The 26,169-nt window shown below is 40.8% G+C and overlaps 1 protein-coding gene across 6 annotated transcripts in view; it reads right to left on the reverse strand.

Moving 5' to 3' along the window:
* Positions 1-524: 524 nt before the first annotated feature.
* The window catches only part of Snx16 (sorting nexin 16), a 29,017-nt gene continuing 3,372 nt past the window's right edge, over positions 525-26,169 (reverse strand). For 4 of the 6 annotated variants that reach the window (XM_048420000.3, XM_048419997.3, XM_087897267.1 and 1 more), the window contains exons 4-10: positions 24,216-24,302; positions 23,098-23,246; positions 14,565-14,634; positions 9,600-9,736; positions 8,997-9,116; positions 3,129-3,167; positions 525-1,642 (exon numbers count right to left, since the gene is read on the reverse strand). In XM_048420000.3, the coding sequence (XP_048275957.3) occupies positions 1,384-1,642; positions 3,129-3,167; positions 8,997-9,116; positions 9,600-9,736; positions 14,565-14,634; positions 23,098-23,246; positions 24,216-24,302 (861 nt within the window). In that variant the 3' untranslated portion in view covers positions 525-1,383. Of the gene's footprint in view, positions 1,643-2,724; positions 2,865-3,128; positions 3,168-6,963; positions 8,020-8,996; positions 9,117-9,599; positions 9,737-14,564; positions 14,635-23,097; positions 23,247-24,215; positions 24,303-26,169 lie in introns of those variants that run through there. The other 2 variants (XM_048420002.3, XM_048420001.3) reach the window with 2 other exon arrangements.

Consider the following 26,169-nt stretch of genomic DNA (forward strand, 5'->3'; position numbering starts at 1 on the left):
CATTGCAGGGAGCTGTCATCTTCTGGGAGCACAGTGTAGCAGGCTCGGGGAAACAGAAATGTCTAATGAGGATAATACCGTAGTCACCTGACACGGAGACCAGCACACTGCTCAGCATGTACAGGACGTCCCTGCTTCCCGGGGTCAATGACGCTGGCTCCTGTGACTATTTTAAGCATACTGCTGGGCACATTGTATACTCTATCCAAGTCCTCCCTTACACATGATCACCAATACTCAGAAAAGTGAATGAACGTGCCTCTTTGATAAGAAGCAGAATCTAAATGTAAGCATAGGTCTGTACAAATTTGAAATAGGTTCTTAACTAGAAGAAATTAGGAGGTAGGGTTAAGCATGGGAGGCTCTAGGGCACTAAGGCCTATTGCAAACTCTGAAACATTTGGCAGACACAGAGCACTTGGGGACGGAAAGTCAAGCATTTGACAAACCTTCTATTTATGTGTTCGTGCGGACAAGAGCAGGCCTCAGGAGAGTAGCTGTCATCCAGTTGAGAAATGAAAGAGTTCCCAGTGTCTTAGTTAGTTTATGACTTTTGGTTGAGATTACAAAGGTCTTGCTTTGTCCCCAAAGTTGTTCACATATTACAAAAACAACCCTCCAGGGCCCTGGCAAATGCGCTGCTATTCTCTTGGAGCAGAGTGTAGACACATTTGAAGAGTGGATGGAGGTCAAAGCACCAATCTACCAGACTGTCCTCCTGGCTTCGCACTAGCTGCCTTGTTCCCTGGTCATCTTTCTGCCATTTGAGATGACTGAGCGCACATGTTGTGACATTTTCTTCCCTATCGGGCTGCACATTCTTTAGTTAATTCAAGTAGACACAAGTTCACATTTCTTTTTTTGTCAGCTCTGCCCAGAAACCCTCTTCTGTTTTAGGCTGGGTGTGATGCACACGCCTGGAATCCTAGCACTCAGGAAGCAGAGGCAGGAGGCTGATCATAGCTTAAGGACAGTCTGGTCTACATATAGAGTTCCAAGATACCTCAGGCTACATAGTTTATGTGTCTGTGTAAGTAAGGTCAACCTCAGGTGAGTTGCGGCCATCCAGCCTACAGACGACAGACAGCTCTCAGGGTCTTAGTTCATGGTTTTCAGTGCACACAACAAAGGCCTTTCTCCGGCTCTAAAGCTATTCACATGTTATAAAACGACCCTCCAAAATCCTAAACAATATTTCCTCAAAAAAAAAAAATAAGCAAATAAGTACAAGAGCTAGTGATCGATAGACTAAATAGCTTCACAGTGTTCACATGTTCAGGAGACAGGCCCTTCAGGGCTGCGGTGGTCTTGCTGGGTCTAAAGCACGTGCAGAAGGAAAGTCGGAGCCAGGGTTTTTTTTGTTCCTGTGACTTTGGTATACCATCACCCTGCAAGAACCACCACCCCACTTTTCTTGCTGTGCAGAGAAGCCCAGCAGATGCTTTCAACCTCTGCCAGCGAGGTCCTCTGCTTGAGCCTGCTTCTTGCTCTTCCTTGCACACCACTCCTCCTCTTTGGCCGTGTCACTTCTCCAAAAATGTCAGTGTGGGAGGTTTGTGTGCCGGCAGTGACGTGACAGACGTCCGTACGGAAACGTGGTGTTGCGGTGTTTGAGAACGGTGCACTGTGTATCGGCAGTGACCTGACAGCCGTCCATACGGAAACGTCATGTTGAATGTTTGAGAACAGTGCGTTGTTCGTATTGAGACAAACCACACATATTAAGCATTTGTTTTCAGTTTTCTCATGGAAAGTCTGCTATAAACATCTCTGACAGTTGGATCTTGTCAAGTTATTCCCACCAGCCATACGGGGTTCATGTCCACACACTGCAGTGGAAACACCTTCACAGAACCCCTGACAGCCACCCCACCCCATGGCCATGGCTGTCTTGCACTTCGGACTACTTATGAGCTCAAATGTACTGTGTTTGAATGTCTTTTTCTTACAATTTGTTTTACACACTACATTTTTATTAAAATTAGCAAAGAGGAAACTTTGTGTGGTACTGTGCTATCATTGTATTTCTTTGGAAGGAAAACATGATCTTCTGTGATAATCAGTTACTTGGGGAAAGAAAAGCAAAGGAACTGGGTGAGACACCTGCAGGTGTATTTCCAGGACACTTGTCACCATGGCGTGTGTGGAGTCTTATCTTTCTGACCTTTATTTCCGTTCCTCTACCATATGGACCTCTACTGCCTTCTAGACAGTGCTGCATGTGTGAAGGGCACAGAGGAGAAGTTCCATGAAGTCAGGCGCTTCCTCTTCATTTAGGACAACTGTATCTACCGTCTACTAGAGCATTTCACCTGGATTCCCTCGTCACAGTATGTAGCATGCTCCACTGAGCCAGGATTGTGGGTCTGAGCTGCCACCACCCTCTCAGTCAGTAGCACAGCATGACACCAAAGAGTATCAGGCCTCGGACTGAAATGTTTTTTTAAACATCTCTTGCTTTTGACTTTTAATTTCTCCAATAACCCAGTTTCAGGTTTTATGATGTCAGCCATTCCATAACAACTGAATATGCACTGTGTGACAGATCTTTTTCTAGGTACAAGGTGTAGGGGAAAGAATAGAGGGAAACAGAAAATGTTTCCTGGAGCAAGTGCGGAGGAGGACAGGTGAGACATGATTACAAAGCAGACAGTAAACGTGGAATCTGGGGTGCTGTGAGGAGGATGCTTTAGGTGGATATTAGACTTGAGAAGGAGACCCCAGCAAGGGGATTAGGTCCTTTATTATTTATTTTCCAGGGATGTATCAAGGTGGGGAAGGCACTGGGGTCTGACAGGCTGGGGAGCAGGCAGGCGTCAGGAGATCAGGTGGCAACAGTTGGGTTTCTGTCTTGGTGATAAAGACTGTGACCACAAGCAACATGGAGAAAAAGGGGAAAAAAGGACAGGAAAGCAGATGTTAGGCTGGAGACTAGCTGACGAGTTGGGAAGAAGGGGCCATCAACGGGAGGATAATGGAGGGATGAATATAATAATAAAACGAACTAGTCAAAAAAAACGGCCTCAGGATGCATGGTCGGTGCTTGGGCAAAGCAAGTACTCACTTGAACGTACATGAATCCTACCTTGTGCAAAGCAAGTGCTCACTTGAACATACATGAATCCTACCTTGCCAGAGCCTCAATCTTCAACATCTTGCCTCCAGACCTATGAGAAAATAAATTTGTTGTTTAATCCACCCAGTTTGTGACTTTTACTATAGCAGCCCGAGTTTATAATATTTATAATAGAATATAAATACTCTATTTCATACATACTTTGTGCAGAAAAAGGAGTTTCCTACTTAGGGTTTCTATTGCTGTGAAAAGACATCATGAACAAGACAACTTATAAAAAAAGAGAGCATCTAATTGGGGACTTGCTCACGGTTCAGAGGGTCAGTTCATTACCATCACGGCAGAGAACACATGGCAAGTATGTTGTTGGAAATAGCTGAGAGTACATGTGATCCATAAGCAGAGAGGAGAGAAAGAGTGGGCCTGGCAGGAGCTTTTGAAACCTCAAAGCCCACCCAGTGACACTCTTCCTCCAACAAGGCCATGCCCTCTAATCCTTCTATTCATATCAAATGGTTCCACTCCTTGGCAAAGAAGCATTCAAATAGATGAGCCTATGGGGGCCGTTCTTAGCCAAAGCACATTTCAGTCCCTGGCCTTCCTAGGCTTGTAGCTCTATCACAATGCAAAAGAGCATTAGGTCCAACTTCAAACAGTCTCAACACTGTTTAAAAGTCCAAAGTTCAAACTCTCTTCTATAAGAAAGCAGATCACATACTTCCAATATACAATGGTATAGAATAGACATTACAGTTACTTCCAACATACAATGGTATAGAATAGACATTACAGTTACTTCCAACATACAATGGTATAGAATAGACATTACAGTTACTTCCAACATACAATGGTACAGAATAGACATTACAGTTACTTCCAGCATACAATGGTATAGAATAGACATTACAGTTACTTTCAACATACAATGGTATAGAATAGACATTACAGTTACTTCCAGCATACAATGGCATAGAATAGACATTACAGTTTCTTCCAGAATACAAGGGTATAGAATAGACATTACAATTACTTCCAACATACAATGGTATAGAATAGACATTACAATTACTTCCAACATACAATGGTATCGAATAGACATTACTGTTACTTCCAGAATACAATGATATAGAATAGACATTACAGTTACTTTCAACATAAACTGGCACGGGACACACTAAATACTCCATTCTAAAATGGAGGAAAAGCAGCACAGTGAGGAAATTCTGGCCCCATGTAAGAACTAAATCCAGCAGTGCAAACTCCAAACTCTGCATCTCCTGTCTGATGTCAAAGTGCTCTCCTGATCGATCCCCAACTCCTTTCGGCTTTGTTGACTGGAACAGACTTATTTCTCTTGGGCTGGTTCCAAATGCAGTCTGCAGCTTTCCTTGGCAAGTATTCTACAACTCTGGCATCTCCAGCATCTTAGCATCTGCAACACACTCTAGGCTTTACCCTCAAGATTCATGCCATGGCCTCTCTGGACGCTTCATGTAGACACGCACCTGGCACACTCCTAGCTTCAGTGGCATTAGCTGGGGAGATTCCACTCCTGCCTCTCATATTCTTTACTGTAAAGCCAGACTCACGTGGCCAAAACTAAGCTGTCAAGCTGTGTTGCTTGCTGAGACTGGAACATTTACGTCAGCTCTCTGTTGTTGATGGTTTCTGCATGGCTTAAGCTTTTCTTTAATTCCTTGTCACAAGCGGGAAGCTTAGCTGGGTGGGGGCTTGCTCTGAGGTCACCACCCCCTTTATTCCATTTATTATCAACTTTTATTTCACGTGTTTATCTCCTTGAGCACTGCACTTAGCTCAATTACACTTCTGCTGCTGCTTTTCTCCTCAGACCACACATTTTGTATTTCTCTTTGTCTATCTTGTTCCTTTTCATTATAGATTTGCATAAGAGTGATTACTAATAACTACAGAACTAAGTCAATACCAGGTTGTCTTGAAATCTCTATGACAAGATTGATCAGTCTTCTTCCCCTCTGGAACCCCTTCAGCTGGGACTTCACAGCCGAGATCCCCTTAGCACTGTTCTCTGTGCTCCTACTAGGATGGCCACTTAAGTGTCCAGCTGCTTTTCTAGTCCAAAGTCTCCAAACCATCCATATTCCTCAACAAAAAAGATGGGCAGGCCTGTCACAGTAATACCCCAGTCCCTGGTACCAACTATGTCTTAGGTACTGTTGTAAAGAGACACCATGACCAAGGCAAATGTAACTCAGGACTTCCTTACCGTTTCAGAGGTTTAGTTCATGGCAGGGAGCACAGTGGCATACAGACAGGCATGGAGGAGTTGAAAGTTTCATCTTGGTTTGGAGAGAGAGAGAGAGAGAAGAGAGAGAGAGAGAGAGAGAGAGAGAGAGAGAGAGAGAGAGAGAGAGAGAGAAGAGAAGAGAAGAGAAGAGAAGAGAGGAGGAGGAGAGAAAGACTGGGCTTGGCATGGACCTTTGAACTCAAGGCCTACCCACAGTGACACACTTCTTCCAACAAGGTCACACCTCCTAATCTGGCTCAAATAGTGCCACTACCTAGTGACTAAGCAAATGTATGAGCCTATGGGGGCCATTCTCATTTAAACTACTATAAGGAGTCTCATATTCTTTATGCCTAATAAATGTTCTCTTATTTTCAAAAAAACAAATTTTATCCATCTTATTCTGTTAACAAAATATGCAGTACCATTTGTTGCTAAAATTCCTCTGGAGGTCCTCCTAACAGAGGCAAGATTCCACCCAAGTTCATTCCAGGGAAGCCCTGAATTTACAGAACTTCCTTACAGAGCCTAGGTAGTGGGGTTACTTAGAGTAACGCGGGCACTTCTCAAACCTAACCAGCAGCAGGTGAAAAGACTTACTCGGCAGGGATGAGTGCTTCTCCAGAGGCCATAAAGATAGAGGCCAGTTCAAGACCTGGCTGGGTCTCTATACACTCTAGGCCCCTCCCACTGGCCATGTGCAGAGTTGCCTGATGGTGGTGAGTATCTGGGTATTCAAGTGAGAAACTCACGCCTCACTCTACCTCTCCATGCAGGGGTGAACTGCTGACCAGCCCCGTTGGTATCTTTTGCAAAGGAATGGGGGAAACACAACTGTGCTTCCCAAGATGACAGTTGCTTGGCTTGGAGGACAATCACTTTCAACCTTATAGACAGAAAAGTCTTTTTTGAACAGATTTTTTCCCCATTTATAATATGTATTCCAAATTTCAGGCAGATTTTCTCAGTATAATAAAACCCTCAATTTGTAGTGGTTTAACAAATAGCCCCCCCTTCTGTTCCTTCCCACCCCCCACTCCTCAGAGGGTAAGGCTTCCCATGGAGGGTCAACAGGGCCTCTGAGTGGTTGATTACCTTCTTACAGGAACACATTCCCAAAGTCAACCAGTTGCTTCTGATTCAGAGCATATGTGTATTGTGACAAAGACTTAATTTTATTATTTTGGTAAAAAGTATTTTCCTTGTAAGACCAAAGGTTAACAAGAGTCACTGCATGTATATGAGCAGAACTTTAAACAACTACACCTCAATATGCATCTTACGACACTGATACCATTTTAGATTATAAAGGAGAAATGAGAATGTTATTCTTTTCTCCAGGAGGGTCTTTCAGATTTTAGAAAGCATATGTAGTCCAATGCCAATTGGAATTTTGAGATGTTACTGTGATTACAATACACATTAAGAATAATATGCAAACAATGAAAATAGAAAACATACATTATCAAGATGAAAAAAGGCATTTCCACAACTGTACACAGAGCTGACCCAACATTTCACAAGGCTGGCTCACAGACCCTAGAAGACCTCTGTAATAGCAGTAAAGGCATACAACATTCTTCCAGCTAACTCCACTTACTAAAGAAACTCACCAGCTGAATTTGGCACAAAGGAGTTTAATTATCATAAAGTGCATCAGTTGGCTAAATACATTATAAATGAAATCAGCCATTATATAGCATAACATCTTCATACACAGAGAAATACAAATGGAACACCAGGAGTCAAGCTACTTGGGAAGTTTGCAGTATATATGGTTATTTATTTTAATTTCTTTTTCTGAAACTCACTTGCCTCAAAACTGTAATCTATTTTGAAAAGAATATGTCTTGATTAGCACAAAGAGGTAGTGTTCTGAATGAGGCAAACTCCACTGGACCAGTGGGTAGAGAATTGAGTTGGATTATGCAGAAAATATCCAAGTATAAGATATTAATAAATCAGGACACTTACAGTAAGTATCTTGACATTAATTAATCATCATTTAAATCAAGGCTATTTTATCATTTTGCCTATCTAATTACAGATCTTCAAGACACATTATCTTTGGCTTTAGAAAGTCATCTTTTTTTTTTAAATAGTATTAACATTTCAAACAAGCAATTTTTATTTAGAGATGATAGACAAAGCAACATTTCAAACTGATTCATCTTTATCTTCCCTATGGTGTCCACTGATTTAAACCTATATCATGTCCAAGATAGAAACATCACCCAGATTCTAACATGCAATTAGTTTTCACCTACTATAACTGGTGATTTAAGACAAGTACACATATCACACACACACACACACACACACACACACACACACACACAGAGTAGAGTTTGGAGCAATATACAGGCAAGACACTGTAATAATTTATGTAAAGTATTTAAGAATATGGGCCCTGATAACAATTCTAAAGAGTTTTTTTTTTCAGTGTAGTAAATACAATGTTGGAAAAGACAGTTAAAAGCAGCAATGAATATAGTTCTTACTCCAATAACTTACAAGGAGACTGTATGTAAACTTTATACAGTGCACCCCTGCTCTCTGCTGAGGAGAGCCCTCACCGCGCTAGTCGCCCTCCTCCCTGGGCGCCAGCTGTGCGGCCTCTATGGCTGCCATCGCACCTCTGCCTTCTCGAGGGTTGAAGTGTGGCTTATTGTTAGCTCTGGAAAGGAAGAGGATCATGTTAGTGAAGTGGACAAGGGAAGACACATGCGTTCACTTTATTGCTATCTTCTCACAGAAAGTCGTTACATATTTAACCAGAAATTACTTGTGTGTCTATGTGTACATGTATTTGCAAGTTTATGCTGATCACAGGTGAACTTTCGGTGTCATTCCTTAGATGCTATCCACTTAAAAGTTACATTCATTCATTTAGAGAGTGTCTGCGCGTGTGCTGATGTACGTGTGAGGGCAGAGGAAAACTTAAGGGAGTTGGTTCTCTCCTTCTACTGAGGTGAGACTAAGGAACTGGATGCCAGCTGTCCGGCTTGGCAGCAAACACTTTTACTCAATAAGCCACCTCACTGGCCTCTACCTGATTTCCCAAGAAAAGTCTCACAGTCGCCTGCAATTTGCCAATTAGGAAAGACTGGAGGGCCAGCCAACTCACTTCTTAGGAAGAAACCAGGGTACTTTAATATCTTTCTTTCTTTTCTTTTTTTCTCCATGAGCAGATTCATGATCTAGTAACACAAAGTTCATGAAGAATACTCTTTGGACTGAAATGTTCAGGCTGTAGTAAACTAAATATTATTGTGCTTGATACTTTTATGTCAACTTAACACAATCTAAAGGCTTCTGAAATCTCAATTAAGAAAATGTCTCCATCAGATTGGGCTATAGGAAAGCCTGCGGGGCATTTTCTTAGTTAATGATCATAGTGAAGTGCCCAGTCCACAGACGGTAGTGTCCACCTCTGGGCAGTCCTGGGTTCTATAAGAAAGCAGGCTGAGCAAACCAGAAGTAAGCCAAGAAGCAGTTTCTCTCCATCAGCTCCTGCCTCCAGGTTCCTGCCATGTTTGAGTCTTGACTCCCTTTAATGATGAACAGGTAAGCCAAATAAACTCTTTTCTGCCCAAGTAGCTTTTGGTCTTGGTGTTTCACCACAGCCACAGAACCCCTATGACAATTACATACCTAGAGTCTTCATCCAAGGCATCCCGATTGACTTGAAGTACAGAGGACTCCACCCTTAGGATCTGTCCACCTTCTGCTCTTGACAAATACAGTGATGCTTCAGGTTCTAAGGACAATGTTCTAGAAGTACATCACAACATAAAGTTATTTCTTCTGAAGAAGACATGTGTGCCTTCGCTGTCATGAAAACATGCAGCTTTCTTAGCCTCCAGCCACTAAGTTTGCACAGTCAAGCTAGTAAATTGCTAAATGAGGACTCAACAGTGAACTCAGCAGCTGTATTACCTGAGTCTTTCCCACATGCATTAGTATATACCAGTGGGGAGGCAAACCCCAGCTTTTGCAGTTAGAAGATAGTACGTCATGTTACATCGATAACACGAAAGCACTTCACTTTCTCAACAGTCAGAGTTCTATCTCCTGAGGTGTCTCATCCTGAAATGTTCAGTCTCCTACATCCAATCGGTTTACAAGGAAGTAGGCCAAGAGCCCAGGGCATTGAGAATCAGAAACTTCTGAAGTCGCATTCAACTCTGAAGGCCACTGAGACTAGAATGTGAGGAGTAAGCCTTGCCGGACTGGAGGGAATGTGCCATGACCCACCTCATTCTGCTCTCTAATGTGTCTATGTGAAGTTGCTTCTCCCCGAGCAGTTTCTTCAGGGATTCCACCTCCTTTTGCTTTTCCAGTAGTTCTCTCTGTAAATGGTAGTTAGTCTCTTCTAAAGTCTCACAGAATGCCTTTACAAAGAACATGCAGGCAAAGAAAAATTATGTACTGAAGCAGTACCCTTTTCTAAAACATTGCTAAAGAGTCAGGAACACAGATATCAAAGAAATACATGTAAAAACTCAAGCAATTTGTTCTTCATGCTTATCTTTTTAGATTACTGCTATTTTGTAATTCCCATGCACAGGGTACTTGTAAATTCTCTTTCTTGAGAATAACCACAGTAGCTAGCACTGAAAGTGGACGTATACTTACAGATAAAGTAATAGAATATCATGTAAGAAAATGAAGAATAGTATTGCATGGCTTTATTTTTAAAATCATAAAAGCTGTTGATTTCTATAAAAAATACAAAACTGCTTTTCCCAAGTATAGATAATCTGAATAAACTATAGTCATTCATTAAAAACAATAGAATCGGTTATTATATCTGATAAACTAAAGGAATTATCAATCAAATTAGTCTTTCAGACAAGTTCTGAGAGGACTCAAGTAACAAAAGCTATTAACAGTATTTTCACGTAGCTCTGAAGAACAGAGAAAGGAATGATTCCTGACCTTAGGAAACTGAAATAATCCTAACACCAGATTCAACAAGAGGTAGAAAGGATAACAATACACTCAGGAATTTGATACAAAATCATTATCATCTAAATTCAGCAATTAAAAATAAAATTTTCAGTCGGGTGGTGGTGCACATCTTTAATCCCAGCACTCAGGTTGCAGAGGCAAGTGGATCTTTGTGAGTTCAAGATCTGCCTGAGCTACAGAGAGAGTTCCAGAATAGGTTCCAAAGCTACACAGAGAAACCCTGCCTTGAATGCTCCCCTCCACCCCGCCATAAAATTTTCTCTTGCAAATAATTCTTTATTATTTGAAAATCTATGAATATAATTTGTGTTGATTAAAGACCACTCACAAAGTTATCCTTACATTTGTAAATAAAACCATCAATAGGACAAAGATATACACACCCTACAACCTAGCAAACTAGGACTAACTTCCTAACCTACAAAGAGTAACAAGTGAATAAACCACAGCTATCAACAGCTTACAGAAAACATTTCATGATGCCACAGTTTCTTTAAGGTTAGGAAGAAGTGTAAAGTATGCCTGCTATGACGGTTTCAATTTATCTCTAAGGATATATTAGCAAGCACAATAATATAGGAAAATGCCATGCACAACATTAAAGACCAGTAGGGAAAACTGTGGCTATCGGTATTGTAAGGATACAATTAGATATGCAGACAATTCAAAAGGCTCTACAAAAATACAGTAGGGATGTGAAATAAACACACAAAATCCAACAATTCAATAACAAAAATTTAGATTATAAAACAGCAACTATTAACAGAATTATTGAAATTTAATGATGTCTTGAAAGTTAAAGGAGAAAAGTAATGAAACCTTTATTGAAAAATATTCCCAAGTAAAATGCAATAGTATTTTCAAGGAACTCATGAGCTGATTATCAAATTCACATGGAAGAATAAATAGACAACTTTGAAAACAAACAAACAAACATGGGCGAGAACCTTTGCTCTGCGGACTCTAAGGCGACTAAAATTGCCTGTACAGAACTGGCAGGAGGAGACGGCTAACTGAAGCTGGACTGACTGGCTTCGAACAGGCCAGATGAATGACTCATGAGACAGGAAGACTTGACTAGTGACGGAGGTGAACACTTTATAAGCGGTAATGGGATGAGTGCTCACCCATACAGAAAAGCAAGTTTTACTATCAGAACATAATTTAAAGATTACATCTGCGTACTGGAGGGTAGTTAAATAAAAAGCACAGGAAATATGATGAAGTACGGTAATGGGTCAACTGACAGACAAGGTGAGGAAGCTGAGGAGTAACACACTGTCAGACACTCCACCCTACAAACAAGGAGCACTATCTTAGGGAAGATGTCCTTAGAGACTAGGCTTGCAGAATCATCACTAGAAAAGTATGCTGATGGAACTATTAACTATTAATGAGACCTCAAAATGCTTTGTGCTATTAGTAAACAGTAAACCCAAACTGCCTTGGATGACTTGTAACATTAAGCGATGATGGATGTGAGGTATGCAATCTTCTGTGACTGGCAAATACTCATTTTCAAATACAGTCTTAAGACACTACATTCATTTTACAGAAAAATTCTAGGAGCTACAGTCTACATTGCCTTGTTGAATGCACAGGCTTAATATAGCTTTGGTGATTTATTCCACTAGTTTTTCCAACCAAATTGGCAATGAGTTCATCAGCTCTCCTTGTCAAAGAATCAGCCAGTCCCTATGCAATAGTTTGGAGTTTCAAAAATCTTAACTCAAACCAACTCCATTCTTTCTCAATTCAGTCAGTGCATATTTTGAATTAAAATATTTAAAAGATATTTTTGTAAAAAGGAAAAATGTAAAACTTAAACACATTTAAGAACTGTGTTGGAGGAAGGCGGAACTCTGTCTGAAAGGACAGAGATCACGAGTTCTCTTCAGGAAAAGTAGCAACGCCAGCTGTCTGTAGTCTAACGTGTCTACCTAAAATGGAACTTTAACTTTCAACACATTCTAGGTCAAAATAACAAACCGAGCCCAAATCCATTGACTACATATGCTGCAGAGACTAATACCACAGTTGTTAAATGAGGACACCATAACAGTCTAGAGAGCAGAAACCAGATCAAGACTGCTAAGCGTCTCTCCTGAAGTATCTAGTATTTAATAAAACAATTGGAAACAGACAGACAAAAACCAAAAAACCCAAGCACTCTCGGGAAAAACAACAGTTAATAGAAACTATCTCTAAATGACCTCAAATAATGGTATAAAAATAAATGATTTCTGAAGCAGCTTATGCATTAGATGCACTAAAGCCAGAAAAAAATTAAAGGTGTATTTATTTCTCACTAAATAGTGAATCTTAATAAGAAAGAATGACAAATAGAAGCAAATTAAAATTTTGGAATTAAAAAAATACAAGGGCTAAAATTAAAAAAAAATCAGTAAGAAATACTCAATGGCAGACCTGACAAGATAGAACTGTGGATCCCTGAATTCAAAGACAAATCAATAGAAATAATCCAATCTTGAAAACAAAGAAAAAAATGACTTGAGTAAAATAATTGAGAAAAATCAACAACACTTCGGAGTTCTGCAACAAAATGAAAATTACAGGGAGACACAGGGAGAAGGGAGTATGGGACTGAAAACAACTACTTAGGAAACCTCCACAGCTGAGGTGCCGCAATAGCCTCCAGTCCTGGGAAGCTCAGTGAAGGGGAGAGATAAACACAGGCCTTCTGGGGATTCATCACAATCAAGTTATTAAAGTCAGAGACAGAGCAAAGTATCCAGCACATAACGGGAATGACAATAAAACTAAAGGCTCACTTTTCATTCAGACCAGACAGAGAAGGTGATGAAATGACAACCAAGGGGCCGGAAGAAAAGCAACCTGGGGACAAAGGAAGTATCCACTGTCAAATGTGTGTGAGGGAATGGAGAAACAGAAGCTCTCCCAACTACCAGCGGAAACTCCTCAGGTGAAACAGTCCATTTGCTTAGAAAAGTTTCTTTAAAGTTAGATGTTAGGATGCAACAAGAAAACAACATCTCTCCCAGCAAACCACTGAAGAGAAAGAAAAGCATGCTTGTACCAGTGTGTACAAGAAGCTGTCCATAGTGTGACTTACAATGGTACGAAACTGCACACACTGTAAGTACCAGTCAGCTGGTGATGGGGGAAACGTAAGTTGGTGCACACATTATAAAATGATAGAAGCATAAAAACTGATGATAGAAGCTATAAAATGGAATACCCTGCAAACATGCTAAGTGAAAGAAGGTAGAAAAGATTAAAATATGTAAACTCTATTATGCACATCATATACACAAAAGATTATGTATACTGCATGTGGATTACAGATATAGACATGCCCACATTATTGCACGAACCTATATATATATAAAACAAACAGAAGCAGCAAATTTATAGGGAATGAAGCAGATTACGGATTGCTTGGGCTGAGGTGCAGCCTAAAATGTTTGAGGTAATGTGACTCCTCTAAAACTGGATTATGGCGATGGTACTGCAGCTGGACGGATACTAAAAACTACTAGGCTGGATATTTAACAACAAAATGACAAAACAACAAATGAGCGAAGCTTTTGAAGTTTTCCTTTAATAAAGCTGTTTAAACAGCTACACGCTTACTCCAACACAAAGAAATGCTGCAGTTTAGCTGAACAAACTCCAAGCCTACCAACTCAATCTGTTTCATTTAAATGCCCTTAAACATTTGGGGGTAAACTTGCATAAAATTCCAGCTAATCTATTATAGCCAAATCTGTTTTGTGAATCTAGCCTACTGCTTCAAGAAATGGGCCACTTTAATGTGTCAATTATTGCAATTTGAGTCCCATCAAACATGAGCTGAATTGCTAACAAGACAACCCCGTCTACTGTTGAAGAGCAGCTCAAGGCGGGTCTAACAGCAGGTTCCTCACTTGGGGCCTCAGGAAAGGAATGACCATCATAAAATCACAAGCCACGTCAAGCAAATTCCTGTAGCATTTCATTAATCTTTTTGTAGTAAAAATCTAGCAGAAAGGATTTAATTTTAGATTTTTATTATTACATGCCACATACGAAGTTTTATCTTTTCACTAAACTAGGACCATGTATTTCCATGAAAGTAACCTTTGACTAAACATTAAAAGCTGTCTGTATAAAAACCACTATAGTTTGAAATGATATTTGCTGTTTGCTAATCCATCCAAGGAACACTGCAGTAACTGCACTGTATCATTTATTCCTCTTTCATGTGACATACAATACAGCACTTACCCTGCTTTCTTCTAGGCTATCAAATGGACCTGGTGGATCATCCAGACAAAGAAATTCTCTCACTGCAAGGCTTTTCAAAGGTAAAAAAATTAGCTGGCACACAATTAAGTTTACAAAAGACAGCAGAAAGCAAAGTCACATTGAAGCTATACAGCGAGGCAGGCAATTTGTAGACAATATATAAAAATGCGATTCATGTATGTGTCTTCACGTAAGCAGCTACATGCAAATACCAAACTACGAAAGATACAAAGGCATTATGTCAGTCATAGGATCTACAAATGCAAATAAGAACCACAAGTTTCCTGTTACACAATACACACAATTCAGAATAACGTAGAGGGCAGAGACCCTCACTCTGACTTTCATAAGCATCAGTAGAGCACTGAGCGGCTGTCATCTTGCTATGAAGGAAAGCAATTCTTACTCATACTCTTCTCCACTGAGTGCTTTAAAGTCTGAAATACTGTAAAGACTGCCTTCGGTATGTTTATTATTTATGAACATATTTCCCCAGATATTAAGAGAAAGAATCCTTAATTACTAAATGTTTTATATAATGAAGTATATTACTTTCTATCAGCAGAGGTTTAAGAAGGTGGATCATCACAACAAAATGCTCTCCTCTTTCTAACAGCAAAGCTGGGCCTGTGAGCTAACTTGGCACATACATGCAGCTCAGTTTTTTTTTTCTTAATGGAAAGAAACATGACTAACTGACACCCTACATAAAGGAGATGCTGCCTTGCATTGAAGAGAATGGGACTTGGGGTCACTTTAGTCCCGAGAGGTTTACAATGACAAAGTTGTGTCACTATAATCATGAAGAGGTAAGTTGGATATTAAGTGAGAGTTCTTTAAAAAGAAAAACAGGAATATAAAAAAGCAGTATTAATAACATGAAGTCCGAAAACAGAGAGAAGGAGCCAATGGCAAGCAAATTCTGGACTGTTAAAGCTTTATAATCCAGGAAAAAGAACACACGTCCAGGGAGGCTGAGAAAAGACAAATGTCCACGAGCATGGAAGACCGACAGTGATGTAGAACCACCTGCTACACTTTTGTCCCCTTTCAGGCTTCAGGCGACAACAAGTGATGGTCTACGTGTGTGTGTGTGTGTGTGTGTGTGTGTGTTTACAGAAACCACCCTGTGGGAAACCAGTTATTTCCTTTATTTGTCTACCCCAGGCTTCTACTTCTGAGTCTTCACTCATCCTTTGACCATTCAGGGTAACCCCAAGTCCTTTACTAGACACCAAGCATTAAGGATCGTCCTCCGTTTCCTGAATGCTTCCTCTCCTAGGAGCAGCACCGATGCGCTAACACTGACTGCACCACACCGCTTCAGATGCACAGCAGCCCTGCTGGGCAGGACATCGTCCCATCTCAGGAAGGCTGTCAGAGTCTAGGCAGAAAAATGACCTTCCAGTGTCACCAAGTACAAGTGGTAGAGATGGACCTTAAATCTGTGTCCCTTTCTACCTGAAAATTATTTTGTCTTATGCCTTGGTTAAGCCAAATACTTCTTTGTAGGACACTTCTCTCTGAATACAATCAATTTGATGTATGATTATCAAGTTCTGGCGCTTAGAATCCTGCTACTGGCTTAAGAGCACAGAGTAGAGCAGGACTGGTGGTCTCTGGTGTAGGAGCTACAGCTCCTCCCACCCAGACACTCTCTATGAAACACCTACAGTCAGACACAGGAACAAACAGGACAGTCTGGATGAAACAGAGAAAAAGAAAATCTGAAAATCAGGAAATGAAAAGCAAGGGAAGACTTGACCCCCGTCCCATGGCAGACTATCTGTTAGTATGTGTGGGGAAATCAGTTTAAAACTCAAGAGAAGGAAGTTTGTCGCATGCAGGTCAGCCCTGTCTTTACATCCAGGAAAATCTGTGCTCTAACTTGATTCTTTCTTTTACTCTTTTAAGCACGTGTTCTCTAAGTGTCCAATTGTACTTTAAACTATGTTCCCAATAAACTACCCCATTATTAAGCTTTCATCTGATAGTTACTATTTCTTGTCGCTTATTTCCTTGCATAGATAATTTATTTCCTTAGACTTCACCAGTTTTTGAAAGATTAGTAGTTTAGTAGCTAAATAGGCTTTTTTTACAATTCATTTTGCATTCTAAAAGAAAAAACCCCATAAAACTAAGGCCTAAACTCATTTAAAGATTCATTCTTTAAATTCTAAACTCATTAAAGAATCAATTAAAGAGTCAGTGGCACAAGCCTGTGTTTGGGACGTTGTGGTAGGAAGATTATAAGCTACAGGCCAGTCTGGCTTATATAGCAGGACCTTGCCTCCCCCCCCCGCCCCCGCCCCGTCTCTCTGTCTGTCTCTCTCTCTCTTTTTTTTAGATTTATTTATTTATTATGTACACAGTATTGAGCCTCCACACCTGCAGGCCAGAAGAGGGCACCAGATCTCATTATAGGTGGTTGTGAGCCACCATGTGGTTGCTGGGAATTGAACTCAGGACCTCTGGAAGAACAGTCAGTGCTTTTAACCTCTGAGCCATCTCTCCAGCCCCCAGGACCTTGCATCTTAAAAAAAAAATTAAAAGAAAGTATACTAAAAATAGAAATACCAAATTTGACACAAAAGCCATTACATAAAAATTTTAAGAGGTGACACGTTTAACTAATTATTCTTTATCAATAAAAATTTGGGCGTCAGATATCGGGGTAAGAACCTGAATGATCAGAGAAGCTGCGGAGAAGCCACCAACGACATCCTTCCTCTTCTGTTCCCTCCTACAAAAGGGCTGAGATTCTGTCTAAGCCCTGCTTTACTACTTCCTCAGTCCTCCAAAACCTCTGTGGTTAAATCTGGACAGCTAGTGGCTCCACTCTCTCATTCAAAATAAACTTTATTGTTAGAACTCAATCAAAGTATCATACAATAATGAGGGATTTCAGATGAAAAGATACACACCAAGCTATTGAATACACACCTTAAAGATGAAGACTGAGGAATCAAGGCTGGAGAGACAATCACAGTGGAGAACAGTGGGTGGTTGTGAGGCTTCTCAAGTAGTGGGGAAGGGTGGGAAGGGGGCTTAGATTCTGACCACTTTCCCCAGGATACTTTCCCCACTAGAGCCTCTACTAATCAGGTGGTCCTTTATGACCCGCGCTAGCGTGAATCCTCTTCCACGACTGCAGCAGCCTACATCCTGACCTGGAGCTGTGCCCTGGCTCAGCACGCCCACCCTGACCTGCCTCCTGGGCTTCACGGTTCAGCTTGTCTAGCACTATCCACATAGCTTCTCATTACCCACCTCTCCGCCCTCCGACAGGACTGCTGTTAGGGTCTAAAAGCTCCTTTCCACAGGACTTCTTATGGTTTAACTGGTAGATTTAAGAGTTTAAAAGGAGAAGACACTGGAAAGAGGATATGGCATACTTGGGAGAACAGGGAAACACTGTTATGGTGCATAATGGTAAGCTGATGCCAGTGTGGGAGCCGTGTTTAAACTCTGAGACTGTGCAAATAACTGTACTTCACTCCGACAAACCAAATACCATGCTGTTCCCAACATATGACCCTAGGCTTTACTGCTGCAGTTTGATTAGAAAATTTTCTTTCATCTGGCAAATCCTTCTTCACTCTCTCAAACATGGTACAAATATCATTAATTCTTTAGAGACTAGCCCAAATGTCATCCAGTCATAAGTTCTGACATTTCCTCAGCTAAAAGATATACTTCTTTCCACTCTTCACTTCTGAGGGCACGTTTCCTCACTTAGATTTAATACAGGACCAACATCTACTTCATCTTTGTGAAGCCATACTTTCACACAATATGCTCTAAATAAAAATTTCTTGAATGGGTAAAAATTCTAATACATCCCACTATCATGGAAATAGTGTTCTGTAACTAGACCTGGAAACTATTCTCAGCACTTTAAACTAGGATTTTTAATTTCCTTTCCTGTTTCCTCCGCTCTCGCCCGCCACAGCTGGAGCGGATCTAAAGCACTAGGCGCTGCCAGCTGTGCAGTGACAGCTGCGTGGTAAGGCGCTCCGGCTCCGGAAAGTTCAGTGCACATGATCACCCGAAGGGAGAGTGGAGACTGAAGGAACACTGGGACAACTCTTTATATATAATAATACACACTTATGCCTAACTTTTTGATATTTTGCTGTGTAGGGGAGCTTCCTGTGTGTCTGCCTGCACTACATACACACCGTGCTCTCGGAGAAGAGCAGAGCCGCGAGACCCTCTGGGAGCTGGAGTTACACACGGTTATTAGCTGTTGTGTGGGCACTGGAATGTGGAACTCTTCCAAAGAACAAGTCAGCCCCGTTAACCCCTGAGCCAACGCTCCAGCATCCCAGACAGACAGACAGACAGACAGACAGTGTAGGCCCTTGTGTAGGCCAGGATGGTCTGGAAACTGAGATCCTCCTGCCTCATTTCCTGTGTGCTTGAGTATATGGTACACCACCATACATTTCTTTGTAAATGTATAAATTTTTTCTGTTCTTTTATCCCTTGGGAGGAAATTTCTGTTCTCTTTTCAGCATAGAAAAAGGGAAAGATTCTTCTCTCCTATACTTTTAAGTACAATGAAGACTTTGAACAGTGAATTTTTCTTCCCTCTGCTACGCAACTTGACACGGAAGAGACCATGGAGTCCTTTCCTGTACATGGAGCACAACAGGAACATTGTCCCTGAAGACAGAATTGCTGCAAGGAATTCAGCCTCGGACAGGCTGAGAAGCAGGCATTATGTTTACAGAGGAACCAGTCCTGGAAGGTGGAGAGACGATGCAAACACAAAGCAGGCAGCTACCATGTCAGTTTTAAGAAGCTGACCTTGAATTTGAAAATAGATCTTTGGCAGCCTCAGGCTTACTATACATCTTTGAATTCTTTCTTTTTGATTTATACATTTTTTTCCAACCCCTAAACTCAACCTTACCTTTCAGACATACAAATCCTATTTCCAGTACTGCTCTCCCCTCCCTTCTAGTGTTGTTCCTCCCTCCCTTCCAGTGCTGCTCCTCCCTCCCTTCCAGTACTGCTCCTCCCTCCCATCCAGTGCTGCTCCTCCCTCCCATCCAGTGCTGCTCCTCCCTCCTTCAGTGTTGCTCCTCCCTCCCTTCCAGTGCTGCTCCTCCTTCCTTTCAGTGTTGCTTTTTCCAGTGCTGTTCCTCCCTCCCTTCCAGTGCTGCTCCTCCCTCCCTTCCAGTGCTGCTCCTCCCTCCCTTCCAGAACTGCTCCTCCTTCCTTTCAGTGTTGCTTTTTCCAGTGCTGTTCCTCCCTCCCTTCCAGTGCTGCTCCTCCCTCCCTTCCAGTGCTGCTCCTCCCTCCCTTCCAGAACTGCTCCTCCCTCCCTTCCAGTGCTGCTCCTCCCTCCCATCCAGTGCTGCTCCTCCCTCCCTTCCAGTGCTGCTCCTCCCTCCCTTCCAGTGCTGCTCCTCCTTCCTTTCAGTGTTGCTTTTTCCAGTGCTGTTCCTCCCTCCCTTCCAGTGCTGCTCCTCCCTCCCTTCCAGTGCTGCTCCTCCCTCCCTTCCAGAACTGCTCCTCCCTCCCTTCCAGTGCTGCTCCTCCTTCCTTTCAGTGTTGCTCCTTCCAGTGCTGCTCCTCCCTCCCTTCCAGTGTTCCTCCCTCCCTTCCAGTACTGCTCCTCCCTTCCAGTGCTTCTACTTTAACAATCTCCATCAGACAGAGCTGTAATTTAGAAACTTCCTTCTTTTATTCAAACAGAAGCCTGATTTCTCTACAGATATGGGACCAAGGAGTTATGGGGTTAACCCTTATGACAGATAAGTAATCCTTCTCTTCACCTTCTTATGCGTAACAATTAAAGAAACCTCTTTCACTGTAAGCTACATGTTACATAATACCAGAAAATTAATGTATACTTTATCATAAAACAAAAAAAGTATTCCATTTTCAATCAATATAAGTTCTTAACTGGGTTCCGTGAATCCTGATGATGTAAAACAAAAGCAGTAATAGGCCTAGACGAATAAACGTTGAAGTACACCAGATACTTCGTAAATTTTAATCCTCTAAGATGACAAGAAAATAAATACTTTCACCATCTTACTTGGCTAAGAAACTTTAATTTTCCTGAAATGCACATTTATAAATTAAGAAAAGCAACTACCAATGATCAGAGATGTGCTGTCTCAGTAATCTTTCAAAAAATGTTTTGAGATTTATTTTGTGCATTTAAGTGATTTGTCTGCATGTAAGTAAGTAAACTATGTGCCTACTGCCCATGGAGGTCAGAAGAGGGACTTGTGTCATCTTAATAGATGGCTGTAAACTGCCATGTGAGTGCTGGAAACTGACCGCAGGCCCTCTGTGCAAGAGGAACTAATGGTCCCCCCCCCCCCCCCCCCCGCCCTCAGGCTAGCTCTACATAGCCCTGGCTGCCTCAAGAGCTGGGTTTAAAGGCATGCTCTATCACATCTACTTTACGGCTATTCTTTTCATTTGAAGTTCTAAGGTTCAAAATCCCGTGTATACAAGGCATATGTTCTTTACTGATCTACATCCTTTTCTTTTTTCTGATACGTAGATTTGATCTATTTTATTTCATCTGTTTATCTTTTGATATGACCTTTGCAGGTATCCCAGGCTGGCCTCAAACTCACAGTCATCTGGCCTTTACCTCCCAAGGGCTGGTACTCCCAGGCTTCTGTACCACATTTGGCTGCAATGCTTAACTTTTAATGACTGAAATCTAGTCCTGGTAATTTTGAAATCTATGCATCTGTTACATTTTGCTACTTAAAAAGAAAATTTTAAGCAAAGTTACTTAAAGTTGTCCACAGAGTAATTTAGCACATTTTTAGTACAAAGGTTTACTGAATATGGGGCAAGAGAAAAGAACAAGCATGGAAAGACTTCTCATATTCCAGTGTCCCTTTACGGTATGTGCAAGATAAATTTCAAGGACCTTTTCTGTGATTTTAGTACTTAATAGTTATTGTTACTGCCTTTTTTGTTCTGGCATTAATGATATTTTTTCTTCTTTTGTATTTTGAGAAATGTAAATATATATATTTCTGTGCATACACACACAAATATTTTGTCTCATTTGCAGAAACTTCTCTTTCTAATAGAGTTAACAGCAGGTTTGGCATTCACTTATTCCAGAGATCCTGAGAGCTGACCGAGTCTGCACTGTGCTAAGCATGGCACATGGCACAATAAATGAAATAACCACATAACTATACTTTACAATCTGGTGAAAGAAACAAAACCAAATAATCAAAAAATATTATGCAAACCAAAATATGGTAAAAGTCAAGAAACAACCAGCCTTTCTTAATGGGCACGCCATGAAAATTACACTGGGAATGGATATCTCCTCAATTCTTAAGCTTGGTACAAAGCTAGTATCATCCTACCGAGAAATCCAGCAGTTCATTACATACCACTAGGAGAGAACTGTAAAACCAGTGATGGCCTCCTACAAGTACGAGGAAGGAGACATCTTGTTCTCTGTGGCGGAGAGGCAAGGAGCTAGTCAAGAAAGCCTGGTACCTAATAAAGTAAATCTGTGCTGAAAGTTTGGGGATGTCTAGGAGTTACTGGAGACTAGAAGTCTGAAACACTGCCTTTCTAGGAACATATTAGAAGACCAAAGAGCATGATAATGTTAGATAAAGTGATGGATACGACAGATGTACAGAGAATGGAGAAATAATGAATCCGTGATGGAAAGACAGTCAAGTAGGCTGGGACCAGAATGACTCATCAGGCTGTGTGAAAGATGACTGTAGGCCTGGCTAGACAACAATGCGTCTGAAGACCATTCCCAGGCTGGGGCCGCGCGCCCTGATGAGCAGGTGCTCAGGCAGAGTGTGCAAGGTTGAAGGTGACATGCAAAGACAGAGTAGAACAACGGGAAGAAGAGACACAGGGCTTCTTGGTTATTTTCCATCATGATCTGAACAATGAAAACAGCTACCGACGTACCATATGCTACTGTTCACTGTAAATGTTCTCTGTAGCTTTTGTAAAACAGTTCTAATTTTTCTAATAATGTAATACATCAAACAAGATAATTCATTAAGGGAGTTTCTTATATTTAGAAGTAAAAAAAAAAATCTTGATCCACTTGTTCAATGTTTCCAGAAATTTTACTTTACTACATGAATTAATCTAACTTCCTAATTTTTATATTACTTTGGATATTTTTTATATTACTGTAAATATTAATATTTTATATTACTATAAAATATTAGCCTTAAAATTATTGTTACATTAACAAAAAGCTGAATATTATATACATGTTTTTTTAAATGATTGTTAATATGCTAGATACTAAAATCAAGTTTCCCTTCCTGTTTAAAACTATAATACAAATGAAATAACAAATGAAATCCTCCACTGAAAGAAAGCAAGAAAATTCCATGTAGAGATTTGGGAGAAATAATTAAAACCCCACCCTCTATTACGTGCTTATTATATGAAGTCAGTCCTAAATTTATTCTTCAGTTTAAATTGGCTTTTGAAATGATTTTATAATCTCTTATTTCAGATTGTTACATACCAGTTAGCAATGTCCTTGTGAGCTACTAAGTTTTGAAGAAATGCTTGCAATCCTAATTGTCTATCTTCTAAAAAGTCCGCATTGTAATTATCTTTAAACCAGCGTTTTGGAGGAAGTGCTAATCGAAAGCCTGGAAACATCTCTTTCAGCTGGAGAGAGAGAGAGAGAGAGAGAGAGATATTAAACTAATTACACAAATTGAGTACTGTTCTAACCCATTAACTAAATGAAATATTCACCAAACAAGCTTAAGATAATTAAACCACCTAAGGCTTTCTCTGCATTTGCTTCTTGGTGCCTCTCAGGTGTGCTGCCGGCATGCCAGTTGCTCTAGGGCCTGCACATGGGATTTGCTACTTTCTCTCATTAGTCACCCCTGTGGATAAGGAGTCAGATTCACTGCGGCTGTAATTTGAATTTCTGATTCCATAAATACTGTTAAATACTATCTAGTTAGCTATTTGCATATCTTCTCTGGTGCATTATCTATTCAGCTTCGGACCAGTCCCTGACCAACTCATACAGTGTTGGGCTGCAGCTCTGAAGGTGGAGGACTCACAACTAAGGATGGATCCATGCCCTAAGAATGACCTCTAGCTGACAGCAGCAATCAAACAAGTGACTTGTCCCTACAACGTCAAGTAACTAAACTCTGACCAAAGCCTGAATGAGCTTGGAAGCTGATTCTTCCCCAGAGACGTCAGATAAAGAGACCAGCTTGGCCCAAGAGCTTGTCTGACCCTAAAAAGCACCCGCACCTCACTGCAAGCCACTATTAGAAAGAGTTTTAGCAGCGTCAGCAGTAACAGAACTAATACTAACATTACAAATTTTTGCTCATTTCCTTATAATTGTAAGTGATGTTATGTAGATTTTTCTCAAACTTTTGAGGTTGTACAATCATATATGAAACATTAAACATTTACTATTTATATTAGGACAACTTACTATTTATATTAGGACCATTTTTTCATAAATAAACAGCTAACTGTGCAGATGACATGGAAGATTATTACAGTGAAATGAAGTCTATGATTTTTCTATGAACCCACAAAGACACAGTGAACAGATTCATAACTCACAACTGAGAGGCAGCTTGGGATTTACAGACTACTTACTTTGTCATTAAGCCTAGAGAAGTCAGTGTATCTTCTGAAAACCACCCAGCTTTCTTCTGGGGTTTTCTTTACTAGTATTTTATATACCTAGGAAGAGAGAATGGGAGAGATACAGAGAAAACAATATTGAGAGAAGGGAGAAGGAGAGGGAAGAAAAAGAAAGAGGTCAAACATTTCTAGAAAACTTTATTTGATATATCAAGTACTTTTTATGCAAGAAATATGAAATCATTTAGATAATCAAATATATGGAGATGGAGACACCAAAATAATTTTTTAAAGTATGACTAAGATAAAATGTCACAGCACATCTGGAATTGTTCTCTCCCTCTACCATGAGGGTCCCGGGAATGAGTGAAGGCCATCAGCTTTGGTGGCGAGCACTTTTATTCACGGAGCCGCCTCCCCAGCTTGCTTCTTCTTATTAGCAGCATCATGGTGGAGGTTAGGCTTCAACATAAGAATCTAGGTGGACCAAAACACTCACCCCTAGCAGACTTTTTTTTTTTTTAAATTTCATGCACATTGGAGCCTTGCCTGCATGCATATCTGTGTGAGGGTGTCAGACCTTGGAGTTACAGACAGTTGTTAGCTGTCATGCGAGTGTTGCGAATTGAAACCGGGCCCACTGAGCCATCTCTCCAGCTCCCTCCAGACTCTTACTGAGTACCCATTCTTACATAAGATGGGCGGGTCAAACTAAAAAAACAGCCATCAGGTCATAATTGGTGAATCGTTAGGAATGAAGTTTTTACACAGACTTGCATCTTATCCCAGAGGTATGACAACTGCATCCTATACTAGATTGTTTCTTCAAAAATTTTAACAGTTTTTCTTGGAGATCTTCTACTCTAGGGATAAGTTAACAGCATGAACCATCAGCATAAACACAAAAACTTTTCTGCAAGAAAATCCAAAAACAAACTCTTTGATCATATATGACTTTGGTAGGGTTAATGAAAAACACGTACAACCTAATATGCATAAACACACAATATTAAAGTATATAAACTAGGCTGGGTGTGGTGGCCCATGTCTACAACCACAGCACTTGGAAGGCGGAGGCTGGCAGATTTGTATGAGTGCAAGACCAGCCTGGGCTATACAGCGAGTTTCAGAGACAGCCAGGGCTACAGAGAGAAACCCTGTATGAAAGTACTATAAAAGAAACAAATGAAACAATATTATTAGAGCTGGACAGATTTTTTTTTTAAAAAAAAGAGTAGTTAAAAAACAGAAAACAAATAAAAATAGATCTCCTCTAAGAGTATCAAACAGCTATACCAGACAAATCTGACCACAAGACCCGCATCGGCAACTACAAAGCACTAGTAAAGACTTAAAGTCAGGGGTTTAACAGCCAGGTGAAGATAGTGCCGTGAAGATGAAGGTTCTGTGCAGCTGCTCTGCAGACCTAAGAAAACCAGTGCACAGGGCAGACAACGGCAGAGGCCATCCTGAGAAACAGCTTGAGTGCTGCAAACACTGGGTACCACGGCCTATTAAATGCTGTGCCAGTTAGGGTCGTGGAACTGGTAAGACAGAAAAATGGAGCGTCGAAGGGGATTCACCTTTATGAACTATGTCACAGGCAACACCGGGAAAAAAAGCGCTTTTAAATAAAAGGCTGATTAAGAGATTTCACAGAAAAATACAAATGGCTTAGCCTTTCATCATAACAGGGACATAAGAATCGTGCCAAAAAAGTTGGACAAAAACATTAGAGGAGGCAAAAATTATAAAAAAGTGCTAGGCAGAGTCACGCTTAGTAGTCATGGCCTAATCCTAGCACCTGAGCAGCAATGGCAGCAGAAGGGCATGTCAGAGAGGAGCACACTGGGGCACGTTAAGGCTGTATCTATCGCACGACCTAAGGAAAAGTAAGAACAGTCACAGCTCACATATCTGAAAAAGGACTTGCGTACAGAATGCAGAGAACGGCAAAATGGAGATG

Source organism: Myodes glareolus, chromosome 16 (assembly GCF_982192425.1).
Source record: "Myodes glareolus chromosome 16, mMyoGla1.1, whole genome shotgun sequence".
Taxonomy (NCBI): domain Eukaryota; kingdom Metazoa; phylum Chordata; class Mammalia; order Rodentia; family Cricetidae; genus Myodes; species Myodes glareolus.